General features: G+C 43.1%; 1 protein-coding gene across 2 annotated transcripts in view; it reads left to right on the top strand.

Annotated features, from left to right (window-relative positions):
• LOC126278656 (centromere/kinetochore protein zw10 homolog) overlaps positions 1-16,575 on the top strand; it is a 184,864-nt gene that overhangs the window by 114,626 nt on the left and 53,663 nt on the right. For both annotated transcript variants that reach the window (XM_049978871.1, XM_049978870.1), the window contains exon 7: positions 10,461-10,667. In XM_049978871.1, the coding sequence (XP_049834828.1) occupies positions 10,461-10,667 (207 nt within the window). The remainder of the gene's footprint in view (positions 1-10,460; positions 10,668-16,575) is intronic.

Genomic DNA, 16,575 nt, shown 5'->3' on the forward strand with positions numbered 1-16,575 from the left:
TGCACTGTCTGTTGAATATATGTAGTTCAACATCGACATGGTAGCTGGTATATGCCAGCCTTTCACAAACTGATATAATGTACCAGTGTATAGTATAAAGACAGTGGCTGCCTCTGTCACCGTGACTTCTTCCATCTCTACAGGATGTACCATTGTGGTAAGTAGGAGAGCGGACTCAATCTGCCATTCTGGGTAATCATTTTTTAAGAATACAGTTCTGAGGTGTTTCAGTTCCTGGGGCAGACTCTCTGTGTCTGAAATGGTGTGTGTCCTGAGGACTAGTGTTTTTAGTACCCCGTTCCTCTGTGAAGGGTGGTTACAGATGTCTGCATGCAAGTAGATCTCAGAGTGTGTTTTCTTCTAATAAACACTGTGGCCCAGGCTGCCATCAGCTGTAGGGCAGACTCACTGCATCTGAATTGGTGTACACTCTGTGTTCTAGTGCTTTTAGTCCTCCATTCCTCTGCAAAGGGTTGTGGCAGCCGTCTGCATCCAAATATAGGTCACTGTGCGTTTTCTTCCGTTAGACACTGTGGCCCAGGATTCAACAGAGACTGGCTTTCAATAATTGTTGTCCTGACAACAATGGCAGAGCTAACCATCGAAAGCTTGAGCATTTTATTGGAATTGACACGGCTTGAAAACCAAGAAGATTTTGTCCAGTCACGCTACTGCGAAAGACTCCAAGGACACATATCTTTCCTCTATGGTGGTGACATAATGCACAGTATAAGACTGTTGGAAAAATGGTGTGCAAAAGGAAATCACATCTGCTGATTTCTTTAGCATTTTTGCAAATGCTGCTGGGACAAGGAGGTAATTCCTCATTTTGCAGTAGTTCAGCACCACAATTGAACTGCTGCAGTGGACAGAATTTTGAAGAGGACAAGTCATGCCCTATTGAGAAAGCAGATACGGTAGACAAGATATGAGCTGGATCTTACTGCCAGAAACCAGTCTCCATTCGATTAGAAGTGGGTAGACATAGCCATGGCAACTTAACAGGCATAACAGCAAGCTAGTTTGTGCAAGACAATGTCTAAGTAACGTGTTGTTGTTGTTGTTGTCTTCAGTCCTGAGACTGGTTTGATGCAGCTCTCCATGCTACACTATCCTGTGCAAGCTGCTTCATCTCCCAGTACCTACTGCAACCTACATCCTTCTGAATCTGCTTAGTGTACTCATCTCTCGGTCTCCCTCTACGATTTTTACCCTCCACGCTGCCCTCCAATGCTAAATTTGTGATCCCTTGATGCCTCAAAACATGTCCTACCAACCGATCCCTTCTTCTAGTCAAGTTGTGCCACAAACTTCTCTTCTCCCCAATTCTATTCAATACCTCCTCATTAGTTACGTGATCTATCCACCTTATCCTCAGTATTCTTCTGTAGCACCACATTTCGAAAGCTTCTATTCTCTTCTTGTCCAAACTAGTTATCGTCCATGTTTCACTTCCATACATGGCTACACTCCAAACAAATACTTTCAGAAACGACTTCCTGATACATAAATCTATATTCGATGTTAACAAATTTCTCTTCTTCAGAAACGCTTTCCTTGCCATTGCCAGTCTACATTTTATATCCTCTCTACTTCGACCATCATCAGTTATTTTACTTCCTAAATAGCAAAACTCCTTTACTACTTTAAGTGTCTCATTTCCTAATCTAATTCCCTCTGCATCACCCGATTTAATTTGACTACATTCCATTATCCTCGTTTTGCTTTTGTTAATGTTCATCTTATATCCTCCTTTCAAGACACTGTCCATTCCGTTCAACTGCTCTTCCAAGTCCCGTCAGTAGTTCTAATGGAATGTTGTCTACTCCGGGGGCCTTGTTTCGACTCAGGTCTTTCAGTGCTCTGTCAAACTCTTCACGCAGTATCGTATCTCCCATTTCGTCTTCATCTACATCCTCTTCTATTTCTATAATATTGTCCTCAAGTACATCGCCCTTGTATAAACCTTCTATATACTCCTTCCACCTTTCTGCCTTCCCTTCTTTGCTTAGAACTGGGCTGCCATCTGAGCTCTTGATATTCATACACGTGGTTCTCTTCTCTCCAAAGGTCTGTTTAATTTTCCTGTAGGCAGTATCTATCTTACCCCTAGTGAGATAAGCTTCTACATCCTTACATTTGTCCTCTAGCCATCCCTGTTTAGCCATTTTGCACTTCCTGTCGATCTCATTTTTGAGACGTTTGTATTCCTTTTTGCCTGCTTCATTTACTGCATTTTTATATTTTCTCCTTTCATCAATTAAATTCAATATTCAATTCAGCAGTTGCAGGCCCTTTCTGGTCGGTGCCAGTGGCCATAATTGTAGGTATATAAGTGGGAAATAGTGTCAGTCCCGGCAGTCAGTAATTTTACTCGTGACGATGATGGCAGAGGTAGCCATCGAAAGCTCAAGCATTTTATTGCACTGACGTGGCTTGAAAACCGAGAAGATTTTATCCAGCTCTTCTCTTGACCATGATGTCCAGGAATGGTAATCTTGATTCTGCTTTGGTCTCCATAGTGAATTTGATGTTGGGACTTATCGAGTTCGAATGTGTAAGAAACTCAATGAGTTTACCCCTTCTGTAGAGCCAGATGATGAATGTGTCATTCACGTAACGGAAAAAACACACGGGTTTCAATTTGGATGATGCCAGGTCTTCCTTGTTAAAGTACTCCATTTACAATTTTGCGATCACAGGCAAGAGTGGGCTGCACATTGTGACTCTTTGTTTGTTCATAGTATTCCCCATCAAACAAAAAACTCTCAGGTCCCAAATACCCGCTTTCTTTCTGCTGGTAGTGTTAGACTACAGTACCTGAGAGAGTGCCTGAGACCACTGGATTACATGTGAACAAAAACAACGCCACTGTTGTTCTTCCCCTCAAAGACTACATTGAGAAGATGGACAGCCGGTTAACTGAAGACTCCTACTGGAAGATCATTGACCCCACAAAGAAGGTGGAGAACAAGATCAGCTCTCTTCTCAAGGTCACAGATTTACCAGAGGATGTTGCCGATCAACTCTTACTTCAAGGGCCTGTACTGCCAAGACTTTATGGGCTCCCTAAAGTTCACAAAGATGGGGAGAGTTGTGCCCCATAGTCAGCAACACTAGAGCACCTGCATGTTTGCTGGCAAAATACCTTATGGAAATACTAAGCTCTTATGTGGGTAAATGCACTCATCTTATACGCAGTTCTGTGAATTTTGTAAAATGCCTCTAAAACTTCATGATAAGAGTCAGGTACCCTGGCAGGTTTTGGTGTTCCGTTATTGAGCAGTGTATCTCCAAAAGAGTCACTAGAGCTTATTGGCCAGAAATTTGATGAGAAGGCCACTGATCTTTTCAGGCATATCCTGACTCCAAGTATTTTCTGTTTAATGGAAAATACTACGAACAAATGTAATAAGTTTCAATGGGCAGCACACACTCCTCTGTGGTAGCAAATTTGTATAAGGAGTACTTAGAGAAGGAAGCTCTGACATCATACAAATGGAAACCCATGTGTTTTTCCATTACGTGGATGACACGTTTGTCAATTGGCCCCATGGAAGGGGCAAACTCCTTGACTTATTTACACATTTGAACTCCATAAATCCCAATATCAAATCCACTATTGCGATTGAAGCAGAAGGAAGACATTTGTAGACATCATGGTCAAGAAGAGCTGAGACAAATATGTGTCATAATGTGTATTGGAAGAAAATGCACACTGACCTGTATTTGGATGCAGACAGCTACCACCAGCCTTTGCAGAGGAATGGGATACTAAAAACACTAGTACACAGGGTGTACACCATTTCAGTTGCAGAGAGTCTGCTCCAGAGCTGATGGCACCGTGGGCCACGGTGTGTATTGGAAAGAAATTCACAGTGAGCTGTATTTGCTTGCAGACAGCTGCGACCATCCTTTGCGGAAGAGAATGGCAGATCAGTTGTGCTCCCTGTCCCACCACAACAGTATGGCCCCGAGACAGAAGAAGTCGTGGAGGAACGGGAGCCACTGCCTTTATACTGTACACAGGTGCACTATTGGGAAGAATTGGATGCATATTGCAGAAGCACCAAGTGAAAACTGCCCTTTGCCCTCCAAATAAAACATGAGCATTATTGGGAAGCGTCAAAGATGATCTCAGTTTGCAAAAGGGTGGCGTATACCAGATTCCATATCACTGTAGGAAAACATATATTAGACAAACACTGCACACTGTCGAAGATCACTGTTGAGAATGCCAGAGGCACCTTGACTGACGTATACTAGCAAGTCAGCAGTCACAGAGCAGTGTTTGCCCAGAATCATGCAACGGAATACGAATGTGCCAGAATCATAGCACAGACTTCCAAGTACTGGGACAACATCATTAGAGAGGCCATAGAAATTCACAACACAGATGACCACATCAATCGAGAGTAAAACTATAATCTTAGCAAGGCTTGGGAACCGGTGCCGAGTTTAATTAAGAATACACTCGACAAACAAAATGATCTACCGACCAGGGTGGACAGAGAACTTGGGCCAATGATATCACAGGTGCCGACACTAGCGTCCCCAGGATTGCTGAAGCTCGACCATGGGCGTACACGCGCGCGCGCACACACACACACACACACACACACACACACACACACACACACACACACACACACACACACACATCCATCCATACATACACAGACACAAGCAGACATATTTAAAGGCAAAGAGTATGGGCAGAGATATAAGTCAAGGCAGAAGTGTTGAGGCAAAGATGATGTTGAATGATGATCTAGTTGACATTCCCTGAGAAAAACTGAAAGCCGAATGGTCCTGGGAAGACGTTGTCCACGTGCAACATGTTATTAAACAGGTGGATGGCGATCTCGTAAAATCAGACTCATTTATCATTACTTTTAATAACATCACACTACCAAAGCAGGCAGGTTTCCTACGTCTCAGTGTATGACATTATTACCCAAATCCAATGCAGTGTTTTAAATTCCAGCACTTTGGGCACACTACTCTTGGTTGTAAAGGAGAAGTCACTTGTGGGAAATGTGTAAAGCTGCCCATGAGGGAATTGGTTGATCCTCTCCTCCAGAGTGCGTCAGCTGCTCTGGGGATCGCCCTGTGTGGAGCAGGGACTGCAGAGTTTTCCTTGAGGAATGGAAGATGCAGGAGATCAAAACGACAAAGCGCATTCCTTATGGTGAAGCCAAGAAGGTATACAAGTCCACGCAGCCACCTATATTCGCTGCCTCATTTTCTTCTGTTTTGAAACGGCCAGACCTGTAACCTCATGAAATTACACAAACAAAGGTTGCTACTTGCAGAACTAGCACCTGTGTTTGTCAATGCACGTGTGCTGCCTCAGTTGCTTTGAATCCTGTCCCCCTCCCCGAACCTCAGAAAAGGCCTTGGTTGCTGCCATCGTGGACCTTTCTGCCTCTCCACATGTCAAGTCTTGTGCACCGTCCACTGCTGATACACCCCCTACCACTTCTGAGGTTGTGGCTCCAAAGCCACCTCAGACCAAAAAATTGAAATCAAAGTGCCGCTGAAGGAGACAAGAGGTACCCAGTCTGATGATGTCGATGTCATTCTGTCTGGCATCTGTCTCGAACCTTCTTCTGAGGCGATGAAGGCTTATGTTGGACTGAGGAAATCATATTGCCCAGTAACGGAGCCTACACCCATTGTGGGCTCCTTTCTCTGACAAAGTCAGAATGGAGGTACTACCACCCTGATAGATGGCTCCCATTATACAGTGGAACATGAATGGATTCAGGTCACATGTGGAGGAATTGAAACTCCTAGCATAGCAATGCCCCCTGGGCTTGTGTTTACAGGGGACACCTTTAAAAGCATCTGATGCTCCTATACTATGGGGCTGTACACTATTTCGCAAGCATGACCTGACTGGGGAAAGTGCTAAAGGGAGGTGACTGTGTTTGTCAATAATGGGCACCATTCCTCTGCTCTTCTCTGGATACTGACCTGCAAGGAGTTGCAGCTGAAATTCATGCACATTGGGGGCTTACAGTTTGCTCTCTTTATTTACTTCCACTGGATGAAGTTGACTCTGAGACTGTCACAGATATTATGGAACAACACCCCTAACCATTTCTTCTCCTGGGAGACTTCAATGTCCATCATGTCCTGTGGGGCTCAACTCTACTTGCCCTAGGGGTCAAGTGTCGGAGAGCTTCCTGACCTAGAGCTGTGTATCCTAAACACTGGTACTCTGATATATTTCTGTGCTGCTACCGGGTCATTTTCAGCCATTGACCTATCTCTCTGCTCTCCAGCACCCACTGACTCTGTTCACTGGGAGGTCATTGACGACCCACATTCCAGTGACCACTTCCCCATCGTCATTCACCTACTGGATGATGTGTTGCTGTAACAGAAGCCATCAACATGAATGATTGACAGGGCTAACTGGATGCTGTTCAGACAATTGGCTGTATTTGAACACTGTGACACCATCCAGGAATGAGGGGATCACATCATGCATGTGATCCATCACATTGCTGATGTATCCATACCAAAGTCTTTCAGCTCTCTTAAGAGGCAACCTGTACCTTGGTTGACAGACGAGTGCCATTCAGCCATCCGGGACAAGCGTGCAGCTCTTAGACGGTTTAAATGCCGCCCAACAGTGGACAATCTTACCGCCTTTCGAATAGCAAGAGCCAAGGCTCATGGGGTCATTAAAGAGAGCAAAAAATGATCATGGCAAGAGTTCCTGGACTCCATCAACCATTCCACTTGAAGCCATCCGGAGGATTTCCAGTAAACATAGCCATTTACCAACTGTAGTGCTGAAACAGGAGTGCCTCCAAACAACGCCCAGAGACATTGCTCAGATGCTGGCCAAGCATTTTGCACAAACTACTGTGAATGCAAGCCAGGATCTGGTTTTCATTGCTAGCATGCAGCCGTAGAAAGGGAAAAGTTGAACTCCCCTTTTTCCATGTGGAAACTCAAATCGGCGCTGACTGAGACTTAAGACACTGCTCCCAGCACAACCACTTCCGGTACTGCATGCTTCAACATTTGCCGGCAGAATCAAAGGAAATCCTTCTCAAATGTTTTAATCTAATATGGCAAACAGGCAACTTCCCCAACTCATGGAGAGAGGCATTTCTGATCCCTATCCTCAAACCAGGAAAGGACAGCACATGTCCCAGTAGTTATCGGAGCATTGCCTTAACGAGCCGTGTAGGAAAGACCATGGAGCAAATGGTTAACCATCATCTGGTCTGGTTGTTAGAGACCAGGAAATTCCTTAGCCACTCTCAATGTGGATTCCGAAGATTTCGGTCCACTTTCGACAACCTGACCCTCCTAGAGGTGGCCATTCAGTAGGCTTTCCTCCATAAGCATCACTGTATCGGCAGTTTCTTCAATATAATTAAGGTATATGATACTACTTGGAGACACAGTATTTGTGCATAACTACATCAATGGGGCTTTCATTGCCACCTCCCCATCTTCATAGGGTTTTCCCTGTCTCAGTGATATTTTAGGACCTGAGATTTTGACACGCTGTCTGATCTATTTGAGCAGGAGAATGGTGTCCCACATGGCAGTGTTTTAAGTGTTACCCTCTTTGCTGTAGCCATCAATAGTATCACGTCTATGGTAAGCAGTACTGTACAGTGCTCCTTATTTGTGAATGATTTTTCTGTTTTCTGTTCCTCCTCCAGTGTTGCAATGGCAGCTGTAGTTGGAACTTGCAGTGCGGAGGTTAGAGGAGTGGGCTGCAAAGACAGGTTTTCAGTTTTCTGCAGTAAGTGTGGTTGTGTGTGTGTGTGTGTGTGTGTGTGTGTGTGTGTGTGTGTGTGTGTGTGTGTGTGTGTGTGTGTTCATTTTAATTATTCTCATCGTCTTTTTAATTTGTCTGCCTTGAATATGAGAGACACCATCCTACATTCTAGAGACACAGAGCAGTTTCTGGGCATCATTTCTGACTCCTGATTGTCGTGGTTGCCACAACTGCGAGACCTGAAAGCCAGAACCTTGAAGGCACTGAACATCACTGCCTCAGTCAAAGGACTTGGGCAGTGGATATGGTGCATCTCCTCCAGATTTATTGGGCTTTGTGCATTCACGGCTGGACTAAGAGTGCATGGTGTATAGGTCAGTGAGGCCCTCTTATTTGAGGATCATTGATGCTGTCCATTATGAGATTTGACTGGCCACGGGCGCCTGTCGTACCATTCTTGTACCCAGCCTCTGTGCTGAGGCGTGAGGAACCGCCACTTATCATCCGGCACCAGCTCCTCATGGTGAGTCAGGCGCGTAAGTTCCTGGCAGCTCCAACTTCACCCGCACTCCATACTGGTGCTCATCAACCTCTGGAGTGCCTTTTTTCTAACCGTCTATGAGTCACAATGCCATTTGAGATCTGGGTGCAGCATGTGCTGGAGTGACTCGGTGCAGAGCCAGTACAACCCGAAATCCAGGGTTTTTTTTGTCTGCCGCCCTGGTCACTGACGAGGCTCATTGTGGTTATAGATTTGGTGCGGTACAGGAGAGACAGCACTCATGCTTCCATTTTTAATGTGATGTTTTCTAACATTTTATCTGAGCACCACAACCATGTAGCTGTTTCAACATATGGGTGGGCATCCGTTGGTTGCTCTGTCATCTTCCCCAATCATTTTCTCAAGTTTAGACTGCTTCTAGAATTTCCTATCTTCGACATACAATTTTATGCACTCTTGCGGGTGCTGGAGCAGATGAGATGTTCTACCAATGCTCAATTTCTCATCTGTTCAGATTTCTGAGCACCCTTCACTCTCTCCAGCATTTGTACCCAGCAGATAAAGTAACCCAGACTATCCAGAATGCCCTCCTCCAACTACAGCGACTGCGGAAGGAGGTGTCTTTCTGCTAGGTACCAGGGCATGTGGGAATTGTGGGGAACGAAAGGGCGGATCGAGCAGCCAAGGAGGGGTGTCGTGACCCCCTGGTATTTCAGTGTGCTATACCCCTGCAGGCTATCACCTCGCTGTTGAGGTATAAAGTCCTGTGTCAATGGGAAGATGAATGGCTGGAAGTGACTGACGATAAGCTCCTTGTTGTAAAGCCCACAACTTGGCCGTGGCATACTTCCTTCCAGCCACAACGATGGGATGAGGTCCTCCTTACTCGTCTTCACATAGGCCACAGTCGTGTGATGCAAGGATTCTTACTCCAGGGAGAGGACCCTCCAATGTGTGGTCCTTGTGGCATGTAGATCACGATGCATCACATTTTAGTAGACTGCATTTTATTTGCAAACCAGTGGACTGCGACGGATTTGCCAGCGAATCTGCAGTCTATTTTATGTAATGATCAGACAAATTTGGTTCAATTTTTTAATGTTTTGTGAACTGTCCAACATTTTTAACAAGATTTTAGGGAGATGTTTCTAATTTGTCAACAGGGTAGCTGGCTCCCCCAAGTTTTTTGTAAGTGGTCAGCCAGTCACATATCCCTGTGCTTTTCTTTTAGCTCGTCTGTGTTTTGTTTTCTCTGTGTTTTGCTGTCTCTGTGTTTTGCTGTCTCTGTGTTTTGCTGTCTCTGTGTTTTGCTGTCTCTGTGTTTTGCTTTCTCTGTGTTTTGCTGTCTCTGTGTTTTGCTGTCTCTGTGTTTTGCTGTCTCTGTGTTTTGCTGTCTCTGTGTTTTGCTGTCTCTGTGTTTTGCTGTCTCTGTGTTTTGCTGTCTCTGTGTTTTGCTGTCTCTGTGTTTTGCTGTCTCTGTGTTTTGCTGTCTCTGTGTTTTGCTGTCTCTGTGTTTTGCTGTCTCTGTGTTTTGCTGTCTCTGTGTTTTGCTGTCTCTGTGTTTTGCTTTCTCTGTGTTTTGCTTTCTAGATTAGCACTCTTCCCTCCTAACTGGTTTTAGTGCATGTGGTCATTTTGAGTGTATGAGAGTACAACAATTTTAGTTCCTCTCCACATTTGTTTGTCTTAATACATGTAAGGGCACTGATTGACCCCCGCCATTGGGCACCTGCAAGATCTAAAAACAGATGCGCCCTTGTGCACGCACGCACGCGCGTACACACACACACACACACACACACACACACACACACACACACACACCATTGTTACTTAATATGATAGTCTGACACTGAGCCACCTCCCAGATTGAGAAATATTGAAAAAGATTAGTTTGTAAGAGAACGGTAATGTAATCAGCATAAAAATTGCAAGATAGTGAGTGATCACAGACAGACGAAACTGCAGCAGATAGTTAACCACTAAAGGAAATAACTAAATAAAGTTCATCTGACTAAAATAAATATCTTTACAATGACTAGAGGTAATAGAGGGAAATGACACAGTTAGTGATTACAATTAGCTAATACCATTTCCCTCTATTCCCTCTAGTCATTGTAAAGGTATTTTTTTGTTTTGTAAATAAATAATTTATTGATTATTTTTGTTACTGATAGTTATTTTTGTATTTTTATTTGTTTCCAGCCCTTTTCCACAACAACTGCATATATTTAGCTCATCATCTTCTAAGACTTGGCCACAGTTACAGAGACAGGCTACCAAAAGTTCTGGGAAGCCATTTTGTAACATTTGTTGACCAGGTACCTAAACTACGTGAACTGGGAGGCACTGTATTCCTTAAATACATGCAGAGCCAACGAAAACAGATTCTGGAGATTCTCAGAAGCTCAGGTACGTTTTATACTTTTTTGCATAGGCAGTGGTGTTGCAGTGATTTCAAATACTAAGAAATAGTGCGAGGTAAAATAAGTGCTGGGAAATATGTCTTCGCAAAATGTGTGGTGTTGAAATTTTTTTGAAAATTTAGCAGAAAATTTTACTATTACTGCTTTTCGTATGGATCAAAGTACAGATTTGAGTAATTATGCAGTCTACTGAGAATGAAAATTATGGCTCAGCTTAGATAAAACACACACTTAAAAAAGAAGGGAAAAGCATTTCCTCTATCACACAACACCATGCTGAATCAAATTCTGTTAAAGAAAATATTAAATAAGGGGCACTCAAAATAAAAACTAAACCCAGCCAGTGACAGAGAAGCCAGTCACATTAATTTTAGGACAAAACTGAGTTGAGTTTCTGAGTAAAGATGTGCCCTACTTAAGAGATTTAGCTTTCAAATGACGTAATATTAAATGTATCTGGTATAAAAATAGCTTTAAAAATTAATAACTCACAAACGGCTTAAGAGATTCATACAAATATGTCAATAGATAAGTCTCAGTGCGTGTTATCAAATTGTTTTGGTAGATTTTTTGTGAATGTTGCATATTTTAAGTTTACGGGCTGTAATGTATCTTCTGTGCATGAAAAAGTGAATTTTGTCATAAATGTGAAACAGTGAAAGTAGATTTAATTAGGGATGTATGACTGTAAGTATGAAACAGTGAAAGTAGATTTAATTAGGGATGTATGACTGTAAGTAATTTTAATTGTTTACTTTTATTGATGACACAATGCTGCAAAATAGTATCCACATGGATAGAAACACTATTTCTAACAAAACCTTTAAAGCTACAGAAAAAATATGGTCAACATTAGAAATCTGATGAAATTAGCATCCAAATTAATGTTTAATAGTATTACGGAAAGATTAGTTGCTACTCACCGTACAGTGGAGATGTTGGGTTGCAGATAGGCACAACAATTAGACTGTCACAAAATAAGCATTCAGCCAACAAGGCCTTTGTCAGAAACAGATCAACACACACACACACACACACACACACACACACACACACACACACACACACAAATGCAACTCACACACAAATGACCACAGTCTCTGGCAGCTGAAGCCACACTATGCAGCAGCAGCAGTAGTAGTGCATTATGGGAGAGGCAACTGGTGATGCTGGGGCAGGGAGGGGGAGGGATAGCTTGGTAGGGCTGGAGGACAGTGATGTGCTGCTGGGGAGTGTGCAGGGATGTCGTGAGATGGGGGTAGGGCAGCTAGGTGCAGTCGAGAGGTTAGATGGCGGGCGGGAGAGGGATAGAAAAGCAGAGAAATAGAGAGACTGTGTGTGTTGGTGGAATAGAGGGCTTTGTAGTGCTTGAATGGGAACAGGGAAGGGGCTAGTTGAGGGAGGACAATGACTAATGAAGGTTGAGGCCAGGAGGGTTATGGAAACATGGACTATATTGCAGGGTGAATTCCCACACACGCAATTCAGAAAAGCTGGTGTTGGTGGGAAGAATAGATATGGCAAAGGCTGTAAAGTGGCCATTGAATTGAGGAATGTTGTGTTGGCCAATGTGCTTAGCAACAGGGTGGTCCAGTTGTTTCTTGGCCACAGTTTGTCGGTGTTCATTCATGCAGACATGCTTGTTAGTTGTCATGCCCACATAGAATGCAGCACAGCAGTTGCAGCTTACCTTGTAGATCACTTGACTGGTTTCACAGGTAGCCCTGCCTTTGATGGGATAGGTGATGCTTGTGAACGGACTGGAGTGGTGGAAGGATGTATGGGACAGGTCTTGCATGAAGTTCTATTTCTGGGATATGAGTCATGAGGTAAGGGGTTGGGAGTAAGGGATGTGTATGGATGTTGGGAGTAGGGATTGTGTATTATGGATGGACAAGGATATTGTGTAGATTCAGAGATGGTGGATACCATTTTGAGAGGGATGGGAAGGATACTGGGTAGGCCATTTCTCATTTCAGGGCATGAGGAGAGCTAGTTGAAACCCTGGGGGTTGCTCCAGTCTTGGGTGGTGTTGAGTTATGAGGGGAATGCTCCCTCTGTGGCCAGACGATGAGACTTTGGGAGGTGGTGGTTACTGGAAAAATAAGGCACAGGAGATTTGTTTTTGTACAAGGTTGGGAGGAGAATTATGGTCTGTAAAGACCTCAGTGAGACCCTCGGTACATTTAGAGAGGGACCGTTCGTCACTGGAAATGCAATGACCATGGGTGGCTAGCCTGTATGGAAGGGACTTCTTGGTATGGAATGGGTGGCAGCTGTTGAAGTGGAGGTACTGCTGGTGGTTAGTAAGTTTGGTATGGGCAGAGGTACTGATGTAGCCATCGTTGAGGTTGAGGTCAACATTTAAGAAGGTGGCTTGTTGGGCTGAGTAGGACCAGGTGAAACTAATGGAGGAGAAGCTGTTGAGGTTCTGGAGGAATTTGGATAGGGTGCCCTCACCCTCGATCCAGATCACAAAGACGTCATCAGTGAATCTGAAACAGTTTAGGATTCTGGGTGTTTAGGAAGGATTCCTCTATAAAGCCCATGAATAATTGGGCTTAAGTTGGTGCCATACGAGTGTCCAGAGGCATGCCCTGGGTTTGTTTGTGGGTAATGCCTTCAAAGGAGTAGTAGTTGTGGGTGAGGACATAGTTGATCATGGTGACTATGAAGGAGATTATTGGTTTGGAATCCGCCTGGAATTGGAAAAGGTAGTGTTCAATAGTGGTAAGACCATGGGAATTAGGGATATTAGTGTAAAGGGAGGTGGCATAAATAATGATGAGCAGAACACCTTGTGGTAAAGGGACAGAAACTGCAGAGAGTCGGTGGAGGAAATGGTTGTTATCTTTTATATAGGAGGGTAAGTTCTGGGTAATAGGCTGTGAAGGTGTTGGTCTACAAGAACAGAGAGAGAGAGAGAGAGAGAGAGAGAGAGAGAGAGAGAGAGAGAGAGAGAGTGGGGGGGGGGGGGGCACAGTAACCGGTCCCAATGGGGTGTCCTGGGTGGTTGGGTTTATGGACTTCAAGGAAGCATGTAGAAGGTAGAAGTTCGGGGAGTGGTTGGGGTGAGGAGTGAGATTGACTCGGGGGTGAGGTTCTGGGATGGGCCTAAGGATTTGAGGAGAGACTGGAGTATTAAATATATATTATATTTTTCATACTCCAGTCCCTCCTCAAATCCATAGACCTATCCCAGAACCTCTCCCTGGAGTCCATGTCTCTCCTCATCCTTACCACTCCCCACACTCCTACCCTTTACATGCTTCCTAAAGTCCATAAACCCTACCACCCAGGATGCCTCATTATGGCCATTTACTGTGCTCTCACAGAGAGAATCTCTGCTCTGGTAGATCAGCACCTTCAGCCTGTTACCCAGAACCTAACCACCTAAGAAATATTTCTAAGTATTTGGTCGCTGATTTGTAAAATTCTGTATGTGTTGATCGCATATACTTAGAAACATTTTTAGCATGAGGATCTGAATATTTCATGTCAGGTGACTTCGTCTAAACTTTAAAACTGCTCTGCAGTTAACTTTGATGGTTATCTGCACTTAGACTATCTTCAGTTTACAGTTATGGAACTTCAACTTTTGACTTGCACTAAAGCCACATTTACTAATTTAACTGATTTTCTGATGTTTATTCAGTCACATGATGCTAGTTAGCCTATTTAAACATTCTCACAGACAGATATTATTTCAGTGATAAATGATTGAGAGTCGTGAGAAGTGATACTTCGTTTTCTGCAAATGAACTCTGTTATAGATTATAACACCATGAGAAGTGAACATTATTTCACTGTAAATTCCTGCCTGTGTACACTGAATGTGTGACTAAATTTATTTCGGTTTAATGCATTATATAGTGTTGATTGGCTCCAGGATAGTAACGTAGCCAGCATTTTTGAAATCCAACCACGCATTATGTAGACCATAACACTACAGTGTTTTGTAGTGCTTCTTCAAGTTTTGTTTACACAGAGGCATATGGGGATTCACAAGTAGTTATTTGGTGGAAGCAACTGTGTCTGACTCCACCAATAGTCAGTCATTTATCATCAGGGAGAAGAGTAAAGGGAACATTTCATTTACATTCCTAATATTATCCATAAGGTCACATGCAACTATCAAAATCCGCCACAGGAGAATTCAAAACTGATTTTAACTGTCTTCTATAATTTCTATAATTTATTTGTGAATCCATATGACACTCAATCACAATTCCTTATACCATTGCTCTAACCCTTGTGGATGTCCCCATTATACAGCCAGTCTCATTGTTAGAAAAGAAGTAAACATGTGAGAGGCATACTTGATCTCCTTTCAACTAAAATTCGAATCCAGTGTTTTATGATAGTATGCCCACAATCAGAAAGAACTGCCTCAAACTGCCAACAAACGGCAAATATTCTGGTGGTGATTATGTTGTCGACTTTTTTAACTCCCCACCCCCACTACGAACTATGGACCTTGCTGAGGTGGGATAGCTTTGTATGCCTTAATGATACAGATAGCCATAGCCGCACGCACTGTATGTCCAACTACATTGAAGGGGTATCTGTGGAGAGGCTAGACAAACATGCATTAGCAGCAGCCTTCTCAGTTGTTACAAGGGTACAGGTCTAAGTGATTGACTGATGTGGCTTCATAACATTAGCAAACATGGCCTTGCTGTGTCAGTATTACAAGAAACAGCAAGCTTGCAAGAATTACAGCTGTTATTTTTCCTGAGGACATATATCTCTACTGTACTGCTTAATGATGATGGCATTTTCTTGCATAAATTACTCTAGAGGCCAAGTAGTCTCCATTTGGATCTCTGGGTAGGGACTGTTCATGTGTCATTAGGACAAACAAAACTGCCAATCTACTGGTTGGAGAATGATGTTGGATCCCTTAATGGTGTAGGTATGCAATAGAAATTAAAAATGGAAATGGAGTGGTTAAAGTTAGATGTAGTGGGAATTAATGAAGTGCAGTGGTAGAGAGAGCACTACTTCCAGTCAGGTGAGTACAGGGCTGTCAACATAAAAACAAATAGAAATAGTTCAGGAATAAGCCTGATAATGAATAAGAGAATAGGAATGGTGGTAAACTACTTATGAACGGCATAGTGAATCCATTATGCACTACAGTAGTACAAGTTTATATGCCTACTATCTCCACAGATGAAGAGACTGAAAAAGTGTACAATGACATAAAAGAAATTGTTCAGATAGTTGAGATATATGGAAATTTAATTGAGAGGGGAGTTGGAATTTTATAGAAGGAAAAGGATGAATAGGAAAAACAGTAAGAGAACATGGACTGGATGAAATGAATGAAAGGGAAAGTCCTCTAGTGTAATTTTGCCCCAAGCACAATTTCGTCATTGCTAATACTTGGTTTAAGAACCCTGCGAGAAGATTGTATACAGGGAAGAGATCTGGAGGCATAGGAAGGTTTCAGATAGATTACATAATACTAAGACAGAGATTTCAAAACCATATTTTAAACTGAAAACGTGTCCATGGGCAGATGTGTACTCTGACCATAATTTAATGGTTATAAACTACCAATTAAAACTGGAGAAATTGCAGTAAGGTAGGAATTAAAAAATGGGACCTGAATGAGTTGAAAGAACATGAGGTTGCTGAGTGTTTAAGGTAGCATTGACAACAACTGTTTGAATCAGAGTTAAGGAACGCAGTAGAAAATAAACCTTGAGAGAGGAACTACCAAGAGCACCAGAGTACCAAATAGGTAAAACAACAAGGCTCAGTAGGAATTCTTGGATAATGCACAAGATATTGACTAAGGGATAAATATATAAAAATGCAGCAAGTACAGGAGATAGGAGCAATGTACACAAAATTAGAGGGACCTTTGGAGAAAAGAGAAGCATATG

Source organism: Schistocerca gregaria, chromosome 6, assembly GCF_023897955.1.
Source record: "Schistocerca gregaria isolate iqSchGreg1 chromosome 6, iqSchGreg1.2, whole genome shotgun sequence".
Classification (NCBI taxonomy): Eukaryota; Metazoa; Arthropoda; class Insecta; order Orthoptera; family Acrididae; genus Schistocerca; species Schistocerca gregaria.